The sequence below is a fragment of the Canis lupus genome, chromosome 10 (assembly GCF_011100685.1).
Source record: "Canis lupus familiaris isolate Mischka breed German Shepherd chromosome 10, alternate assembly UU_Cfam_GSD_1.0, whole genome shotgun sequence".
Lineage (NCBI taxonomy): Eukaryota > Metazoa > Chordata > Mammalia > Carnivora > Canidae > Canis > Canis lupus.
The window spans coordinates 18024618-18045179 of NC_049231.1; the positions used below are offsets into that span (position 1 = coordinate 18024618).

At 44.9% G+C, this 20562-nt stretch overlaps 1 protein-coding gene across 8 annotated transcripts in view; it reads right to left on the reverse strand.

Annotated features, from left to right (window-relative positions):
• MOV10L1 (Mov10 like RISC complex RNA helicase 1) overlaps positions 1 to 20562 on the reverse strand; it is a 72596-nt gene that overhangs the window by 51384 nt on the left and 650 nt on the right. For 6 of the 8 annotated variants that reach the window (XM_038550155.1, XM_038550159.1, XM_038550156.1 and 3 more), the window contains exons 1-5: positions 20285 to 20418; positions 19073 to 19257; positions 8362 to 8524; positions 2375 to 2487; positions 1574 to 1761 (exon numbers count right to left, since the gene is read on the reverse strand). In XM_038550155.1, the coding sequence (XP_038406083.1) occupies positions 1574 to 1761; positions 2375 to 2487; positions 8362 to 8524; positions 19073 to 19257; positions 20285 to 20381 (746 nt within the window). In that variant the 5' untranslated portion in view covers positions 20382 to 20418. Of the gene's footprint in view, positions 1 to 1573; positions 1762 to 2374; positions 2488 to 8361; positions 8525 to 19072; positions 19258 to 20284; positions 20419 to 20562 lie in introns of those variants that run through there. The other 2 variants (XM_038550157.1, XM_038550158.1) reach the window with 2 other exon arrangements.

The window sequence follows — 20562 nt, forward strand, 5'->3', positions numbered from 1 at the left end:
TGCTTAAAAAACCCACATCAGACTGAACAATAAGGATCTAAAACTGGATACAAATGCTAAGTCATTCCAAGGAATACATTTGGACCCTGAGATGGCAACTATTTTCCCTGTGACAGTCGGCGAGGGGCAGGACTGGCCACCATCCTCCTGGGCCCATGGCAGTCAGGAGCCCAGGTAACTGCAGTGTCATTTTCAAGCATTTCTGGGCTTAAATGAAGAGTCAGGGAAGCACATGTTTTCATGGCACAGGTGTTTCCTTACACTGTACATGTAGCTCCAGGGGACCGTGATGTCTAATGTGGGGAGCAGGCCTCCCAGCTTCTGCCCCAGGGCTTTTGGCTGCTTACTACCAGGAAGATGACAGAACTAGTGGGGAGTCCAAGAGCGTGATGCAGACACAGGGAGGAGCCGCTCTACTCCTGTGGTACACACACTGGGCAGTGAGTTCCTGCCACATCTCATATGCTCACACTACTCAGTCCATCAGATGGAGCGAAAATCCAACCTCCTGTGCCTGCCAGGCTGTTGTGGGTGGTGAGAGGAGGTAAGGGCTGTGTATCTGGTTTCATTGCCCCACAGATGGGCCAGAGTCATTCCGGGCAAAGCAGGGTCCTGTGGGGCAGGGGCACTGGGCGCTAAGTGGCCAAGGATGACAGCATCTATTGGATGGTGGGATAGGGGCAAGTCTCCCCATCCCACACAGCTCCACAGCCTTGAGCCAAGTGGTCTGTCCTACTGAGTCTGTCTGTAAATCAGTGGCACTCCCCACTGTGCTGCTCCTGGAAGACCCACATTTGTGCCGAGGACAGCGGCGCAGGTGCTCAGTGTGTTGCAGGAAACAGGACACAAACACCTTCTTGCACAGAACTTGCATTCTGATGATAAACAGAATAACTAAGGAAAACATCCAGTAAATTCACTGGAGGTTAAGTGCTAAGGAGGAAAACCAGGCAAAGGAAGGGCACAAGGGGCAGGGCAGGGCTGCCATTTGCACTGAAAGCTCAAGAAGGCCCCATGCTGCTTTATAAACATGTGTGGACAAGCTGGAAGGTTGCTGGGGCTCAGAGTGAAGAGCCCAGATATGACACTCAGTAATTCTAAGGGGCTCCTGGTGGCTCCATTGGTTAAGTGTCCAACTACTGATTGCTGCTTGGGTCATAGTCTCAGGGTCATGGGGTCAAGTCCTGTGTTGGGCTCCTCACTTTGTGTGGAGTCTGCTGAAGATTCTCTCATTCCCTTTGCCCCTCCTCCACTAAAATAAATAAATCTTAAAAAAAATTAAGAACCTACTGTGTCCAACAACTTCTATAAAGTAGCCACATGTGAAAGAATAAAAGCTATAAAAACCCACCAAATGTGAAAATTTCCAATATAAGATTAAGAATTAAGAAGGAACCATTAAAATTTCAATCAACTACAGAGACAACCAAAAACCTTCCAGAAGATACTTTCCCTTTAACTGCCCCAGCTAAGGATTTTGACAGGCTATTATTTGAGCTTGTTAAAGCAACTCTTAAAATACACTTAAATTGGGCCTCTCTCTTCCCAGAGAAGGTGGCTGTTTCCTCATTACCGTTTTTTCACCGGGGTGATGCACAGGGCTCTCCAGATGTAGCATGACTGGCTGCTCTCCACCACCACAGCATTGACTATGTCATGTCTTCGAGGCACGTATCCTTCAGCAAGTTTCACAGAGTCCAAGGTGAAAAAGATGCTGTCATCTATCACCCCATTTCTCCCGCAGAGGCTAGAAATGCAGACCTGCAAGCACAGTAATTGACAACTGTGTCCACATGTGCTACTCCGGAGGCCCGCCTCTCCTAATCAGCCCAACTCGGGTTGGTCCGGAACCAGAAACACACACCTCACACAGGCTCCACTGCAGACAAAGTCCAACCTCTGGGGGATTGGGCACCCTGAAGATTTTGTGACCATTGGAAGGAAAGGACCCCAGAGCCAAGGCTGAAGTAGGGGAGTGAGAGTGTCAGGTGGCCAGTGCTCACTTCCTGAGTCTCCATCCCAGCACGCATTTCCACCTCCACCCTGTGCAAACTCAATGCCCCCTCGTTCCAGTCTCCAACACAAAGCATGCCTGCCTTTATGGGCAAGCTCTCATCTTACACCCATTCCACTCGTTCCCAGCAAGTAAAATGTCTTCTCATTCTGTGTCAACTACAGAACCTAGAGTTCCATTGTATGAGCATGCCAGGCGATCTCCATTTATCTCCTTAAGGAAACCAGCATTCTCAGCAAGGAAACAAGGTCTTTTGGCCAAGACTGAGCCTTATTTAGCTTGACTTCCCAATGCACCCCCAGGAGAAGCCTCAGCTGTGAAAACACAGGAAAACCAGGACAAGCGAGGGCCAGCACCTACCCTGTCCACGTGCTTGTACCTCAGCGGCTTCACTGAGATGGCCTCGCTGCTCCATGTGCCTGGCCGGATCCAGTATTCTGCCTCCACCCAGTCTCCCTTGCAGGGCTTGAAACCTCCAAGCAAGGAAACCATGGTGCTTACTTGGTAATGTTGGTTATACCAAAGTGTACAATTCATTCTGAAGTTATGATAGCTGACGTCATTTCTGTCCTACCTAAGAAACCAGTTTTCCAATCTCAGCTCTCTTCTAGGTTGCCTCAGTTGAACGAGCAGAGGATGTTAAAGACCAACCTTTCAATGACCTCATCCTCTCCCACCTACAAGGGCAGGGAACCTAGGAAGGATGGTGGCCATCATGGTCACACACTGGGTTTCTACAGTTTTGGGATCCCATCTGGTTTCAAATACTCTCCATGTTTCTCATAACTATTATTAACAATTGCAACACAATAAGCTGAACAGCCAATCTCTGACACCAGCCTCTAGGGAGTGTGGCACATTCGTGGTGGGCAGTCTCTCTAAATCATGGCTGCCAACTCCTTCCTGTCAACTGTTTCCAGAAACAGTGTGAGTGCCTCTCCCTACAGGTACACAACGGGGGACTTGCGGACACAAGGCAGCGTACTCAAGACTTCAGAGTTGGGAGGTCTATCCCAGCTCAGACCCCCTGCCAGACCCTGGGTGTGCCACATAGCTGTGCTGTGGCCCGCAGGATGCAAGGTGCTGCTGGGCTGCCACTGGCGGGATGGGTGGGAATGTTGGGCCACTGGAGGTTCCATGACATAAGTGGCTTAACAGTCCTGAGGTAAAACACAGAGAGTAGTCTGCACAGGTGTGCTATGATGCAAGGTGTAAAGCTACAACTTGTTAACAACCTTTGTGTTAGTTTGCAGCCATTAGTCCAAAACACAAAAGTACAGGGATGCCTGGGTGGCTCAGCTGATGATCTCAGGGTCCTGGGATCCAGCCCCGTGTGGGGTTCTGTGCTGGGCATGAAACCTGCTTGGAATTCTCTCTCTCCCTCTATCCCTCCCCACCTCACACACGTGTTCTCTAAAAAATAAAAAAAATACATAAATAGGGATCCCTGGGTGGTGCAGCGTTTAGCACCTGCCTTTGGCCCAGGGCGCGATCCTGGAGACCCGGGATCGAATCCCAGGTCGGACTCCCAGTGCAAGGAGCCATGCTTCTCCCTCTGCCTGTGTCTCTGCCTCTCTCTCTCTCTCTCTCTCTGTGACTATCATAAATAAAAATTAAAAAAATACATAAATAAAAACCCAAAGTGCACAATTTAAAACTGAGTTTGTTGCTCAAGAAAGCTGGTGATAAATATCTATGAGTGCAAACACCTGCTGATCAGCACAAGGGCCACAGTGGTACCACTGATGGTATGAAACCAGAAGAGACAAACCTGTTGGAGCATCAACTTCCAGGTCAAGTGGTATTTTAAGACAACGCTCAGAAGCACAATTTTACAGGTTGCAGGACACGTTTGTATGTTGTTTTATAAACCATGACTTCAGTTATCAAATAACTGTTTAACATAATTCTGTTAATTTTTTATTCCATATCTCTTCAGATACATGTGGCAAATGAAATAAAGTATTAGTTGTATAAAGTTACTTCAAAGAGAAAACAGTGAAGCAAATTCAAATAACAGTTTTATTTTTTTTGCCCATCAAAATCATGGGATCAGGGGCTCAGTGGGTTGAGCGTCTGCCTTGGGCTCAGGTCATGATCCCAGGGTCCTGAAATCAAGCCCCATGGGGCTCCCTGCTCAATGGGGAGACTGCTTCTCCCTCTGCCCCCCCTCCCCAGCTTGGGCTTTCTCTCAGGCACATGCTCTCTCAAATAAATAAATAAAATCTTAAAAAATAATTAAATCACAGTTATTGAAAATACAGCTTGTAAATAGAAGACAGTGACACTGATTTCCACCAAAGCAACAGAGGAAATGAAGCCATGAGGCCCCAGGAGCCTGCATGATGCACAAAGCATAAAGCTGAAGCCCTACTATTGGACTCCACACTAACCCAATTTGCATCAAGTCTTCCAACAAAGCCCTTTACTTTTAATTAGGTAAATGGATATTTTGTAATGGAATGATTGAAATTGATATGACCTATAAATTTATAGCATCCTAGTTTATTTATTTATTTTTTAAAGATTTTATTTATTTATTCATGATAGACACATACAGAGAGAGAGGCAAAGACACAGGCAGAGGGAGAAGCAGGTTCCATGGAGGGAGTCTGACGTGGGACTCGATCCTGGGACTCCAGGATCACACCCTGGACTGAAGGCAGGTGGTGCTTAAACTGCTGAGCCACCCAGGCTGCCCGGCATCTGAGTTTAATGTAACATTCAAAAAAAAATCAGAGACACAACTATTTGACAAGTTTTAGTTTATAACATTTGATCACCTTTGTCTCAGAGGCAAAGACAGTACCTATAAAAACATTTGGCCTGACATATCTCAATAGAAAAAAACCTGGACTTAAGAATTTAGCAGAATTTGTTCTGAGCTTACTAACAGTCCCTCAATTAAAAATGTTACAGCCTACAGGGAGAGCCAAAGGTTTCAGTTTCAAGTTTATCAACCATGAAATGCAGCTTTGAAGATTCTAAGCCACTATATAAAAAAACAAAATTAAGATACTAAAATAGGTGTTTTAAGCGTTATTAAACATTAGTAAACAGTAACTTATTTACTATTGTTTTTCAAATATTAGGATTCTATTTATTGGTTTAAAAGCACACACAAGAGAGCTTGCACACAGATGGGATGTGGGGGCAGAGGGCAAGGGAGGGAGAGACTCTCAACCAGACTTCTTTGCTGAGCTGAGCAAGGTGCCTGATATAAGGCTTGATCTCACAACTCTGAGATCATAATCTGAGCCAAAATCAAGAGTCAGATGCTTAACCGAGCCACCCATGCACCCCAATGTTTTTTAGAATACCAGTGACATGGTGTTAGAAATTCTGAAAAAATTCAAAGTATGTGTCAAGAATATAATAATGGAATAATAAATATTAAGTTGTTTTATTAAGCCCAAGTCCTATTTCTTTTTTTAAAATATTTTATTTATTTATTCACGAGAGAGACACACACACACACACATAGGCAGAGACACAGGCAGAGGGAGAAGCAGGCTCCACACAGGGAGCCGGATGGGGGACTCGATTCTGGGAGTCCAGGATCAGGCCCTGGGCTGAAGGTGGCGCTAAACCGCTGAGCCACCCCGGCTGCCCATAAGTCCTATTTCTTTAAAAAAAAAAGGTTTTTTTTTGCAAAGTTTCTGAAAAATGCTACTTTAAAGATCCATCAATATAGTAAAATCAATCTGCTAACTGACGTGTAACTATTTCAAGAATATTTAATTTTAATTAATTTTAACACCTCCTCCCACTTCTCCATGTGCACCAGCCCTGACACTAACTTATGTGGTCACCCTGGCCATGGCTCTGCCATGGAGAGGAGTGCAGCCACTGTCAGGACATGAGGTGGGGTGTGATCCTAACCTCCGTCCCCTCTCTTCTGACAACTGGCGGGTGCTGTCCCACAGGCTAATCCCAACCAGCAGCTAGAGAGCAAGGCTGGGGGTGCAATATTGGGCAGGTTTGGGGGAGAGTAGGGCAGATGTAGAAAGACATCGGACTGTCCAGTTCCAAAAAGCTGAAGAACTTGATGAAGGGAGAGGGTGTTGGAGGGCTGTGCTTCAACCCAGGAAGGAGGGGGCCAGCTGCCGGGTAGAGGTTTTCAGAGAGAAAGCATGAGGACCTCCGGGATACTGGCACACTAGTCAATGAGGAGCACCCTGACACAGGGCACAGCACCCTGTGCTACGTGTGGCACCAGCTTCTTGGGCCTAGGGAAGGTCTCAGAAAGGATCCAGGGCACCTGCTCTGTACCTCACAAGTGGGTCCATGAACCAATTTAATTTGAAAATAAAAAAAGCCTGAGTTGTGACCCAGGCTGGAACTCAGGCCGCGATGGTGACATGGATATGCAGATGCTAGAGGGCCACCCACTGCTTACCCTGGAAATGAAGAGGGAAGAAGCAGGTCCGTTACATACGCGGATTTTAGACCCCAACCCTTAGGCCACTGATTCATACCCAGGGCCATTTATCACCCAAGCCACATCTGCAGATGTTCTAGCTGTAATAATCGGCATTTAGTGGGCAGAGGTCAAAGATGCTGCTGAATACATCCCACAACTTTCAGGGCAGTCACCACAACTGAATGACCAGCCTCAAATGTCACAGGGCAGAGCATAAGCGAGCCTGCTTTAGGCTAAACGCCCATTTTAGCAGCCTTGGCCAAACGGGTTTAGGACTCACTGGATATTCATGTGTAAAACGGCTTGGGCCCTGCTACTGACAATAAGACTTCCTATGAGTAGGAAGTAGGGCACCTGGCTGGCTCAGTGGGTACAGCATGTGACTCCTGATCTTGAAGTTGTAAGTTTGAACCCCACGTTGGGGGTAGAGTTTACTTTAAAAAAAAAGAGAATTCCCATGAGTGTTATTTGGGGGCCTAGATCTGAAGTGTCATCCACAAAACTGGGCTGATGGCCACCACTGCCTCTACAGTTGGAGACTGAGGGGACTCAGTGATCCTGAGGACTTTCCTCCCACCTGCACACTGTTCACATTTCTCCCCAGTGACACCCCTCCTTCAAACAGTCACATCTTGCTCACCTCCCATGCTGAAAGTACACTGTACACAACTGAACCAGACACCCAGATTACCTCACAAGGGTTAGGACACAGCCCATGCTTCACCTGGACCCTCCTCAGAGTCCTTAGCTCTGCACTCAGGGAGGCTGTGCCTTACTGCGTCCTAGAGGAATCCCAAGCTGGTTCACCTCACACTCTAACACACCACTTGTGTGGTTACTACAGAGCAGAAAACTGTCCTGTCTACTCTGCCTCCTATCACAGCACATTCTACAAAACAGTGCCAGGCCTGGAGTAACGCCTTCTAATATTTGCTTAATGAATGCCAGGAAAGAAACCGCCCATTCTGACTCTTCCTAAAGTAAATAAACATCTAGTCCAATTCCTCCTCTTCTCACCTTCATTCAGATCAGAGATTCACAATGGCATCCTGCCACCTATTTTTGTAAGTATAGTCTGACAGGAACACAGCCCCATCTTTCTGCTCCGGTGGTGCCTATGGCTGCTGCTTTCATGCTACCTACCAGCCCAGAGGTTAAGGAGCTGTGAGACAGCACATGGTCCACAAGCTTTACTACCTGGCCTTTTTGGACTCTTATCTATTTCCACATTGTGTTTTCTCTTTCAAGAACGTTGTTGAGGGATCCCTGGGTGGCGCAGCGGTTTGGCGCCTGCCTTTGGCCCAGGGCGCGATCCTGGAGACCCGGGATCGAATCCCACATTGGCTCCCGGTGCATGGAGCCTGCTTCTCCCTCTGCCTGTGTCTCTGTCTCTCTCTCTCTCTCTCTCTCTCTGTGACTATCATAAATAAATTAAAAAAAAATTAAAAAAAAAAAGAACGTTGTTGAGTTTAACTCCACAATTGCATTAACAAATTATTTAGGCATAAAAACAAAATTTTGTAACAGCTAAAAACAAATGCAATTAAAAACATATATGTTTGTGTGAAGGCACAAAGTTACCCCCAAGTCCTATTTTAAAACATCTGAAGTTCTGTAAACAACAGTCCCCTTGTATGTCTATTAACAATGCTGACTTAGATTAGTAACAGTACTTAAGTGAAAGTAACAATTACCCAAAAATTAATGACTCCATTCAACAAATGACACAAAACAAACTACAGCAGTCTACACCACCTAATCTGCTTGGAGCCAACACCTGGTAAAGGCATTCTAGTCTGAAATCCTCTTAACAAACAAAGCAAATTTGACCCTTTCAATGTGTGTAACCATCTCAAATCTAATTCATAAAATTAAAAAAAAATTAAACACAACCTAATCCTAAATATAAAGTCATCTAGTGTACCTTCACAGACACTCTGCAGAGAGAAGTATGTGGTCTGACTGATGTAGCCAGCACCTTCCAATAGTGATGTCACGCAGCCAATCAGAACCCGGGGGCTGGAGTCAGACAGCCCTCCACCATGGGTTTTACTGTCATCTTCCCATTTATCTGAGACAGCTTCCACCTGCAAGACAGACCACTGTTCAAACCATAATAAAAGGACAAGAGAAGCAAACTACAGACCAGTATCTCCTATGAATATATGTATTAAAAATTCTCAAAACATAAGCAAACCGAGTAATGGCAGTGCATTAAAAGGGTTATACACCACAGTCAAGGCTGGTTTATCCAGAATGCAACACAGGTCCAACATATGAAAATCAATCAATATAACACACCACACATTGGTAGAACAAAGGAAAAAAAACACACAAAAATCTCAGCTGATGTAGAGAAGGCATTTGAGAAGACTCCCCCTTCACGAGAGAATACTCCAACCAGGAATTGAAGGAGAGACTTCTTCAATGTGATAAAACCCACAAATGAAAAACCCACAGCTAACATCACACTCAATGATGGAAAAATTGAAGGCTTTTCCCTTAGGATAAGGAACTAGGGCAGGATTTTGCTACTTCTCTTTAACAAAAGCACTGAGATCCTAGCTAGAGCAACTGGGCAAGAAAAAGAAATAAAAGTCATCCAACCTGGGAAGGAAAAGTAAAAATTTTTGTTTGTAATAGCATGATCTTATATGTAGAAACGCCTAATATTCCATTAAAAAAAATGTTACAGTTGGGGATCCCTGGGTGGCTCAGCGGTTTCACGCCTGCCTTTGGCCCGGGGCGTGGTCCTGGAGTCCCGGGATCGGGTCCCGTGTCGGGCTCCCAGCATGGAGCCTGCTTCTCCTCTGCCTGTGTCTCTGCCTCTCTCTCTCTCTCTATCATTAGTAAATAAAAAATAAATCTTAAAAAAAAATGTTACAGCTAATAAACAAATCCAGCAAACTTGGAGCATACAAAATCAATATACAGAAATCAGTTCCATCTATATGCACCTGCAATAAATTAAAAAATGTAAATTCAGAAAACAGTTTCACTTACAATACCATCAAAAAAGAAAAAAACAGGAATAAAGTTAATCAAAGAGATAAAAGACATACACTAAAAACTACAAAATGTAGATGAAAAAAGTTAAAAAAGACACAAATAAATGGAAATACAAAGCATTCATGGACCAGAAGATCTAATGTTAGTGTATTGATATTACTCGATGTGATTTACAGATTCAATGTAATCCCTATCATAATCAATAGGGATTTAATCAATCCCTATCAAAATCTCAATGACATTTTCAATAGAAATAGAAAAAACCTCATCCTAAAATTCACCCAAAGACACTTGAAAGGACCCTGAACCACAAGTATCATCTTGAAAAGGAAGAACAGGGGATCCCTGGGTGGCGCAGCGGTTCCTGCCTTTGGCCCAGGGCGTGATCCTAGAGACCCGGGATCAAATCCCATGTCGGGCTCCCGGTGCATGGAGCCTGCTTCTCCCTCTGCCTGTGTCTCTGCCTCTCTCTCTCTCTCTCTCTCTCTCTGTGACTATCATAAATAAATAAAAATTTAAAAAAATATTAAAAAAAAAGAAAAGGAAGAACAAAGAGCATTTCAAAACGTGCTGTAAAGCTACAGTAATTAAGAGTGTGGTACTGGGATCCCTGGGTGGCGCAGTGGTTTGGCGCCTGCCTTTGGCCCAGGGCGCGATCCTGGAGACCCGGGATCGAATCCCACATCGGGCTCCTGGTGCATGGAGCCTGCTTCTCCCTCTGCCTGTGTCTCTGCCTCTCTCTCTCTCTCTCTGTGACTATCATTAAAAAAAAAAAAAAAAAAAAGAGTGTGGTAGTGCCATAAAGACAAACAAGGCTGATGGAATAGAATATGGTCAAGTGATTTTTTTTTAAGATTTTATTTGACAGAGCAAGGGGGAAGCAGGAGAGGGAAAAGAAGGCTCCTCACTGAGCAGGGAGCCTGACATGGGGCTCAATTCCAGTACCCTGTGATGGCAGACACTTAATATACTGAGCCACCCAGGCACCCCTGGTCAAGTGATTTTTCAACAAGAGGCTAAGACCACTCAAAAGTGAAAAGGTAAAACTGGCTATCAACACGCAAATGAATGAAGGAAACCCTTACTCAACACCATACTAAAAAAATTAATGCAAAATGGATCAAAGGCTTAAACTTAAGAGCTGAAACTATAAAACTTGTAGAAGTAAGCAGATGTGAAAATCTTCATGATTTGGATTAATCAATGATTTTTTTTTAATCAATGATTTTTATATTGATATCAAAAGCACAGGCAATTAAAAAAAATAAATTGTACTTCAAAATTTAGAACCTTTTGGGAAGCCTGGGTGGCTCAGTGGTTAAGTTTCTGTCTTTGGCTTAGGGCGTGATCCTGGAGTCCCAGGATTGAGCCCCACATCGGGTTCCCTGCATGGAGCCTGCTTCTCCCTCTCCCTGTTGTCTCTGCCTCTCTCTGTGTCTCTCTCATGAATAAATACGATTAAAAAAAAATACATGGTTTACAAACATTCCTCTCATTCTGTGGGTTATCTTTTCAGTTTTTCTTGATAGTATCCTTTGATCCACAGAGGTTCTAAATTTTAAAAATATTTTATTTATTCATGAGAGACACAAAGAGAGGGGCAGAGACACAAGCAGAGGGAAAAGCAGGCTCCATGCAGGGAGCCCAATGGCTTCGGTCCTGGGACTCCAGAATCACACCCTGGGACGAAGGCAGGTGCTCAACCACTGAGCCACCCAGGCATCCTGTAAACCATGGATCTGATGAAGACATTAATATCCATTATATATAAAGAATTTCTGAAGAAGAAAATAAGATAATTAAAATATGGGCAAAGAACTCAAATGGACATTTCTCCAAAGAAGATCTATAAATGACCAATGAAAACATGAAAAGATGTTCAATATCACTGATTATTAGGGAAAGGGAAATCAAAGCCACAGTAACAGAGCACCTCATAGCCACTAGGATGGCTAACGTCAAACAAATGGAAAGTAACTAATGTTGGTGAAGATGTAGAAAAACTGGAACCCTGTGTATTGCTGGAGGGAACATAAAACGGTGCAGCTACTAAGGAAAAGTTTGCTGGTTCCTCAAAGAGCTAAATATAGGGCAGCCCGGGTGGCTCAGCGGTTTAGCGCCGCCTGCAGCCCAGGGCATGATCCTGGAGACCCGGGATCGAGTCCCACATCGGGCTCTCTGCATGGTGCCTGCTTCTCCCTCCGCCTGTGTCTCTGCCTCTCTCTCTCTCTGAATAAATAAAAAAGAAAATTAAAAAAGGAGCTAAATATAGAATGACTATATGACCTCTGTAATCTCACTCCAAGGTATGTACCCAAAAGAAAATATAGACTCAAAGACACCTGTTCAAAGCAGCATTATTCACAATAACCAAAAGATAGAAACATTCCAAGTGTCCATTAGCAGAAAAGTATACAAACTGTAGTCTATACACACAATGCAGTATTATTCAGCCAGTGGATAAACCTTGAAAATATTGTTAAATCCAACAATACAAACACAAAAGGACAAATGTCACATGATCCCACGCATATGAGATACCTAGAACAGCCAAATTCATAGCGACAAAGTAGAATAGTGAACTATTATTTCAGGGATGATGATGAAGTTGTGAAAATAGTGGTAATGGGTGCACAATCATGTTATAATATGCTTAATGTCACTGGATTGTACGCCTAAAAATGGTTAAAATGGTAAATTTCATGTTATATGTATTTTACCACAGTTAAGTCCCATAAAAAGTAAGCAAAAAAATTACCTATCTTTCATGAAATCAGTAAATACTACCTCTAATGTTGGTAAATCAAGCAAGCGTGTAAGCATATTATTCAAGTAATTCAGGATCTACTGAAGAGCTAAGAATAGAAACCAAGAAAAGCACTGGGCTTGAGGAAATAAAGCAAAGCTGGAGTGTATGCAGGGTTTTTTTGGTAGCACTATGGGCCAGAGCAACCTACTAGAACTTTCTGTAATGACAGAAAGGTTTTATGTTTGTGCTGTCCAATCTGGTAGCCAGCACTGCATTTAGCACTTGAAATGTGGTCAGTGAAGTGGAGGAATTTTACATTTTATTTACTTTTAATAAATTTAAACTTAAATAGCCACACATTGCTATCATATTGAATGATGAAATTTATAAAATCTGATATTTAAACGTTATTTTTAAGACTTGAAAAATTAACATTAAGATACCATTTACTAACTACAACAGTAATTAATACAGTATATTTCAACCACATTAAAAATTTTTTAAATATTTTATTTATTTGTTCGTGAGAGACAGAGAGGGAAAGAGGCAGACACACAGGCAGAGGGAGAAGCAGCCTTCCCCTGAGGAGCCTGATGAGGGACTTGATCCCAGGATCTGGGGGGGTCACACCCTGAGCCTAAGACAGATGCTCAACTGCTGAGCCACCCAGGCATCCCAAGATTGTATTTATTTGGGAGAGAGAGAGAGAGTGAGCAGGAGGGAGAGGGAGAAGGAATCTCAAGCAGACTTTGTGGTGAGCATGGAGCTCAACACGGGGCTTGACTCCATGACTCTAAAATCATGACCTGGGCTGAAACCAAGAGTTGGACACTTAACTGACTGAGCCACCAGGTGCCCCAAACCTTTTTTTTTTTTTTTTTTTTTTTTGAGAGAGCACACATGTGTGTGTGCAGGGTGGGGCTGGAACAAGACAGGGAAAAGGAGAATCTCAAGTAGGCTTCACACCCGATAAGAAGCCTTATGTGGGGCTGATCCTACAACCCTGAGATCATGACCTGAGCCAAAATCAAGAGTTAGACGCTTAAGCGACTGTGCCACCCAGGTGCTCCTCATCTCAGCCATTTTTAAAAAGGAGTTGGGCTCAGTTAAGTTTGCCAGCTTCCAAATTACATAACAGAACCCAGTAGCTTTCCTACATAGGAAAAAAATTAAAAATATAGAGGCACCTGGGTGGCACAGTCGGTTGAGCATCCAACTCTTGGTTTCAGCTCAGGGCTGATCTCTGGGTCGTAGGATTGAGCCCTGCATCAGGCTCTACACTGGGCATGGAGTCTGCTTGAGATTCTTTCTCTCCCTCTGCCCCTCCTGCCTGTGCTCTCATTCTCTCTAAAATAAATAAATAAATAAGTAAATAAATAAATAAATCTCAAAAAATATAAATTCAAAGCAAAATTATATGGATAAATAGAATATAAACATTAAAATTCTTGGAAATAAACAAGAAATTAGCAGAACCTAAATAAAGCTATTGGGATATAAAAAGAACATAAAAGCAGGCTTAAGTAATTGCATGAATCATAGCTGAAGAAGTCTGTATATGATCTACATTTCACTTAGCTAAACTGGATCCACAAACTCAGTGCTGTCCAAAGTGATTCTGAGCCGAGGAGGAGAAACAACAGAATGACTCTAATGTTCATCCAGAATAATCAGAGAGGGAGAATTCCATCCACATCGAGGAGGAAAACCTGCCTATCATCCATGGATGAGTCAGGGCCACAGGGACCCACACATACACATCAGGACCAAGGGGGCCCTATCCACATGGGGTTCTGGTGTATGATAAAAGGGACAATCCTAATGAGAAGGAAAACAAGTGGGATGACTGGTTAGCTACTGAGAAAGAAATGTCTGGTTCCCTTTTTCAGTCTGTATAGCAAATAAATTCCAGGCAAATTAAATATTTAAATGCCAATAAATTTTCAGAAGAAAGCTTGACTGCATACATGTAAATGGAATAAGCCTATGGATTCTTAGAGGCCAAGAAGCCATGTGAAAAACATAGACACATTTAACTATTTAAAATGAAACTTTATTTTTTAAAAGATTTTATTTGAGTGAGAGAGGATGCACATGCGCCTGTGTGCGCACACAAATGCAAGCAGAAGCAAGCAGGTGGGGCGGAAAGCAAAGGGAGAAGCAGACTCCCAGGAGCCTGGAATTGGGACCCAAGCCAAGAGCAGACACTTAATCAACTGAGCCCCCCAGGTGCCTCAAACAAAACTTTATAAAACCAAGTCAAAACACACCTTGGGGAAAACATCTACAGCACTTTCATATAGTGATCTTCCTTAAAAATCTCTAATTTCCCAACAAGATAAGGATGTTCACTCTTCCCACTGTTATTTGACATAGTACTGGAAGTCCTAGCCATAGCAATCCGACAACATACAGAAATAAAAAGCATCCAAATTGCTAAGGAAGAAGTAAAACTCACCATATGCATATAACAAGATACTCTATATGGAAAACCGTCAAGGCCCCACCAAAAAACTACTAGAACTGATAAATGAATGTAGTACAATCACAGAATATCTACAGAAATATGTTGCATTCCTATGCACTAATAATGAAGCTGCAAAAAGTGAAATTAAGAAAATCCCACTTACAATTGCACCTTGTAAAACAGTAAAATACCAAGGAATAAATTTCATGAAAGAGGTGAAAGACCTGCACTCTGAAAACCACAGAACACTGATGAAATAAACTCAAGATGATGCAAAGATGTTCATCAGTTGGAAGAACATATTGCTAATACATCTATACTACCCAAAGCAATCTACACATTTAATGCAATCCCTATCAAAATACCAACAGCATTTTTTACAGAGCTAGAACAATCCTAAAATTTGTATGGAACCACAAAAAACCTTGAATAGCCAAAGCAATCCTGAAGGGACGCCTGGGTGGCTCAGCAATTGAGTGTCTGCCTTTGGCTCAAGGCGTGATCCCAGTTCCAGGGATCGGGTCCCACATCAGGCTCCCTGCCGGGGGGTGGGGTGGGGGCAGAGGCTACTTCTCTCTCTGCCTGTGTCTCTGACTCCTCTCTCATGAATAAATAATTTTTTTAAATAAACAAATCTTTAAAAAAAAAAACAAAGCAATCCTGAAAATGAAAAATCAAACTGTAGGCATCACAATTCCAGACTTCAAGTTATATTACAAAGTGGTAGTAATTAGAACAGTATGGTCCTGGCACATAATTAGACACACAGAGCAAGGGAATAAGATAAAAAACCTAGAAATAGACCCACAATTATATGGTCAGTTAGTCTTTGACAAAAAAATAAAAAAAAAAGAATATCCAATGGGAAACAGTCTCCTTGTCAACAAGTGGTCTTGGGAATACTGGATTGCCACATGTAAAAGAATGAAACTATACCTCTTTCTCACACCATACACAGAAGTAAATTCACGGTGGATCAAAGACTCAAATGTGAGGCCTGAAACCGTAGAATCTTTGAACAGGACACAGGCAGTAAGTTCTTTGACACTGGCCATAGCCACATTTTTCTAGATAGGTCTCAAGGCAAGGGAAACGGAAGCAAAAATAAACTACTGAAACAACATTAAAATAAAAAGCTTCTGCACAGTGAAGGAAAACAACCAATAAAACTAAAAGGTAACCTACAAAATGGGAGAAGATATTTGAAAATAACATCTAGTAAAGAGTTAGTATCCAAAATATATAAAAAAACTCCTACAACACCCAAAAAACAATCCAACTTAAAAATGGACAGAAGATGGAATGCCTAGGTGGCTCAGCGGTTGGGTGTGCCTGCCTTTGGCTCAGGGCGCGATCCCTGTGTCCCAGGATCGACTCCCACATCGGGCCCCTGTATAGAGCCTGCTTCTCCCTCTGCCTCTGGTTCTGCCCTTCTCTCTCTGTCTCTCTCATGAATAAATAAATTAAAAAAAAAAAAAAGGGACAGAAGGGCAACCCTGGTGGCTTAGTGGTTTAGTGCCGCTTGCAGCCTGGGGTGTGATCCTGGAGACCCTGGATTGAGTCCCACGTCGGGCTCCCTGCATGGAGCCTGCTTCTCCCTCTGCCTGTGTCTCTGCCCCTCTCTCTCTCTCTCTGTGTGTGTGTATCTCTATGAAAAAATAAATAAAATCTTAAAAAAAAAGGGACAGAAGACATGAACATTATCCCAAAGACCTACCAATGGCCAGGTGACACATGAAAAGATACTCAACATCACTCATCATAAGGGAAATACAGATCAAAACCACAATGAGATACCATCTCACACCTGTCAGAATGGCTAAAATTAACAAGTCAGGAAACAACAGATGTTGGTGAGGATGCAGAGAAAGGGGAACCCTCATACACTGTTGGTGGGAATGCAAGCTGGTGCGGCCACTCTGGAAGACAGTGTGGAGGGTCCTCAAAAAGTTAGAAATAGAACTACCCCTGAGATCCAGTAATCACACTACTGGGTATTTACCCAAAGAACACAAAAACACTAATTCAAAGGATACGTGTATTTCCTATCTTTATAGCAACAACGTCCACAACAGCCAAACTATGTAAGGACCTCACATGTCCTCTGACAAATGAACAGATAATGAAGACATGGTCCAAGAGGACCCCTGGGTGACTCAGTGGTTGAGCGCCTGCCTTCGACCCAGGGCATGATCCTGGAGTCCTGGGATCCCGTCCACATGCATCTGTGGACCACACTGGGCTCCCCCACATGGAGCCTGCTTCTCCCTCTGCCTGTGTTCTGCCTCTCTCTGTGTCTCTGATGAATAAATAAATAAAATCTTAAAAAAAAGATAGGGTCTGTATATACAATGGAATATCACTCAGCCGTCAGAAAAAAAAGGAAATCTTGCCATTTGCAACAACATAGATGGAACCAGAGAATATTATGCTAAGTGAAATAAGTCTGAGAAAGACAAATACCACATGATTTCCCCTGTACATGGATTTTAAGAAATGAATGAGGAAAAAAAAAGAGAAACAGACAAACCAAGAAACAGATTTGTAACTATCAGCAGAAGAGAGATGGGTGAAATAGGTGATGGTGATTAAAATTAAAAAAAAAAAACTTTAAATGAAAACGACATTCAACAAATTTTGAACCCCAGTAGTGTCTCTCCTAAAAGACCAGCAAGTCAAGAATGAGAAGAGGGAGATAAAGCCTGGACAGACTGACATAGCGAGATCATGCCTGAAAAAGAAGCCATCCAGGGGAGAATTCTGCCCAGAGAAAAACTTATTATATTTCTCAATGCTAATGGAAGATTGTGATGATTGTAGAACTCTGTGACCATGATATACTCAACTGTACACTTTAAGTGGGTAAACTGTATATACTACATGAATTATATCTCAATAAATCTCTTTTTAAAGATTTTACTTATGGGGAGGAATGTGCACAGGGAGAGAGGGAGGGAGAGAATCTTAAGCAGACTCCTTGCTGAGTACAGCGCCCAACATGGGCCTCGATCCCAGGACCCTGGGATCATGACCTGAGCTGAAGGTAGACGCTTAAGCAACTGAGTCACACTAAGGTGCCCCATCTCAATATAACTCTTAACAAAAAGGAAAAAAAAAGCTCTAATTTCCCTAATAGAGAACCTTTAAATAAAAAAGACTTTTTAAACCAAAAACAGTATAAAGAACATAAAAATAACTCAAAAAATTAACCTATTTTAAGTGAAAATTAAAATTATGAAGTCCCTTAGGTTGGCAAAGATTTCAGAGATTGGTATCTCCACATCTTTGCCAACTTTGGGTAACAGTCTCTCATCCTGCTCCTGGGAGTAACTTAATTTGAACGTTATTAGAGGATAATCTGATAACCACTGAAATGTTAAATGTGCGTATGCTTTGACCAACAATTCCACTTCTAAAAACTATAGCACAAAAACACTATTTTTAAATGAAAAATTGTTGAATAGAATCCACCAATTCTCTTTGCTAAGTGGATTGCAAAGGTCCACTCGTTCCACCATCTGGGAGCCTGTGGAGACCTGCTGGGAACAGGACTCCTGGAAGGACAAGTATGTCTGCAAGGCTGTGCTCCAAGGCCATTCTTGCTGGCTCTAACTGGGGTCTCTGGAACCAGGGGGAGCACACAACTCTTCTTAAAACTTAAGGTGTCTTTGCTCCAGATAAAACTGAATTCTATCTAACCTTCTGTGTAGAAAGCAGAGAACACCACAGTGACTCCTGGTGGCAAACTGAATAAAACCAGAGTCATCTGGGGAAAAGTAACTCCTGCTCCTGGAAACAGTGACATGGTTTGTGCCAAAATCTGAAGGAAACTTCCTGCTAAAGCCACTGGCCACGGAATCTGTGTGACACTGTGCCCCTCAAGGATTTAAGCTTACTGAAAAATAAAGGTACACCCTTTGCTTTCTTCTTTAAAAAAATGTAATGATCAGTTTTAAAGTTTTTACTTTTAAGATTTTATTTATTTATTCATTCAGAGACAGAGAGAGAGAGAGAGAGAGAGGGAGAGCAGGCAAAGGGAGAAGCAGGCTCCACGCAGGGAGCCCAACATGGGACTGGATCCTGGGTCTCCAGGATCACATCCTGGGCTGAAGGCGGCGATAAACCGCTGAGCCACCCGGGCTGCCCTTTTAAGCTTTTTTGAAATACTAAAATAAACAAACATTAAGCATTCCTTGTCATGACATAAAGTTACAAACAAGCTTTATATTCTGAATTATACATTTTTACATTTGAACACACAATAACTGCCATCATGAAAACAAAAGCACTGCAAGCAGGTCGGTCTCAGTCTCCGCCCTGCCCGTGTTGTCCCTGAGAGCTTAGCTCCCAGAAGGATGGTGACCTGAGGCTGCACATCGGAGACCCTGGAAACAAACAATTAGGCCTTACCCTGATTGCCTTCAGCCCGCTGGACACCTTATCTTCTTGCACAACCGCGATGACCTCCTGCCCCACGTTGAGAAGCACCTTGCTAGTCACAACTTCGTTGGAAAAGTAGATCAAATCATCAATCATGCCATAATCGCTGCAGTACCTCGTTACCACACCCTGGATGGTCTTCAACTTGGTGTCCCCTGAGACGCATAAAAAAAGAGGTTACCTAAAGCGTAAAGGTTAAGGCAGCGGACACTGCCGAGAAAGGGAAGCGTCCCTGGATGGAGCCCCCAGCCCACTGGAGCCCTCGGAGCAGGTCCCTCTAAGGCACAGGCGGTGGGCGCGGTGGGCGGGCGCGGAGTCCACGGCCAGAAGCCTGGCTCTGACGCCCCGCTCGTCTACGGCCGCGTGGGGGTCTCTGTGCGCGTTCTCGACAGCGATACAGGGCCAGCCGCAGCCTCCACCCAACAGAGCTGCCTGGGCACAGGCCGGGCGTGGCCGCACAAGCGAGCCTCTGGGGTACCCCCCGCGTGCGCAGGCGCTGCCGTCACGGTCCTCCCGCACCAGGAACCCAGCCGCGGCGTCAGCGGGTTGTCACCTCGCCCAGCAAGGGGCCCGGGCACATTCTGGGCGCGGCGCGGAAGCCTGTCCACGCGGTGAGCGCTCCCCCGCCCCGGGAGCGCCTCTCCGGCAGGACGAGGCCGAGGTGCCCAGGGCGCGGGCACGGCCGTCGCGTGCAGTTCAAGCAGCTGCGGGAAGCGCGCGTTCCACGGACGAGCCCGACGCCGGGCTCCAGGTCCTGAGTCCGCATACAGACGGCGCTTAGCACGCTGCCCGCCCCAGGTCTGCCCCCGGTCCGCGGCTTCCAGCCTCTGGCGGCAACCTCACGTCTTCATAAATTAGAGGCAGCAACCGGAGGGCCACCGCTCCGATTCTCACCCCGGAGGACCCGCGGGCGGGCCAGGGCCGCGTCCACACGGCACGTGGAGACCTGGACGCCCGAGGTTGGAGGGGGGAGGGGCGGGGCAGCCCCGCGCTCCGGGTCACCGTGAGGGCTCTCGGGTGTTCCCAGAGCGGCGCCACGCCCAGCGCAGACCCGCCTCAGGACCCGCCGCGAGCGCCCCTCCCCCCAGTGGCGTCAGTCCCGGCGGGGGACACGGCGACCCAGGGAGGCGCTCAGGGCCGGCATTCGGAGCCGCGCCGCCCCCCGCCCTGCCCCGCAGGCACCTTCCGCGAGCTCGGGCGCCTGCGGCCCGGCCTCCTCCTCAGTGCCGTCTGCCCTCCTCCAGAAGAACGCCAGCAGCTTGGCCGCGAGGCGCAGCATGGCTCCGCGACTACTCCCGCCGCCCGCCACCCGCCGTCGGCACACGGCCACGCGCCTCCCGCCGCCCTCGACCAATGGTGTCGGTGCGAGCGCGCCTGAGCCCACGCTTTGCACCCTCGGCCAATGGGCTCCAAGTCCACGCGCCTGCGCCCGCCCTTCGCACCCTCGGCCAATGAGCTCG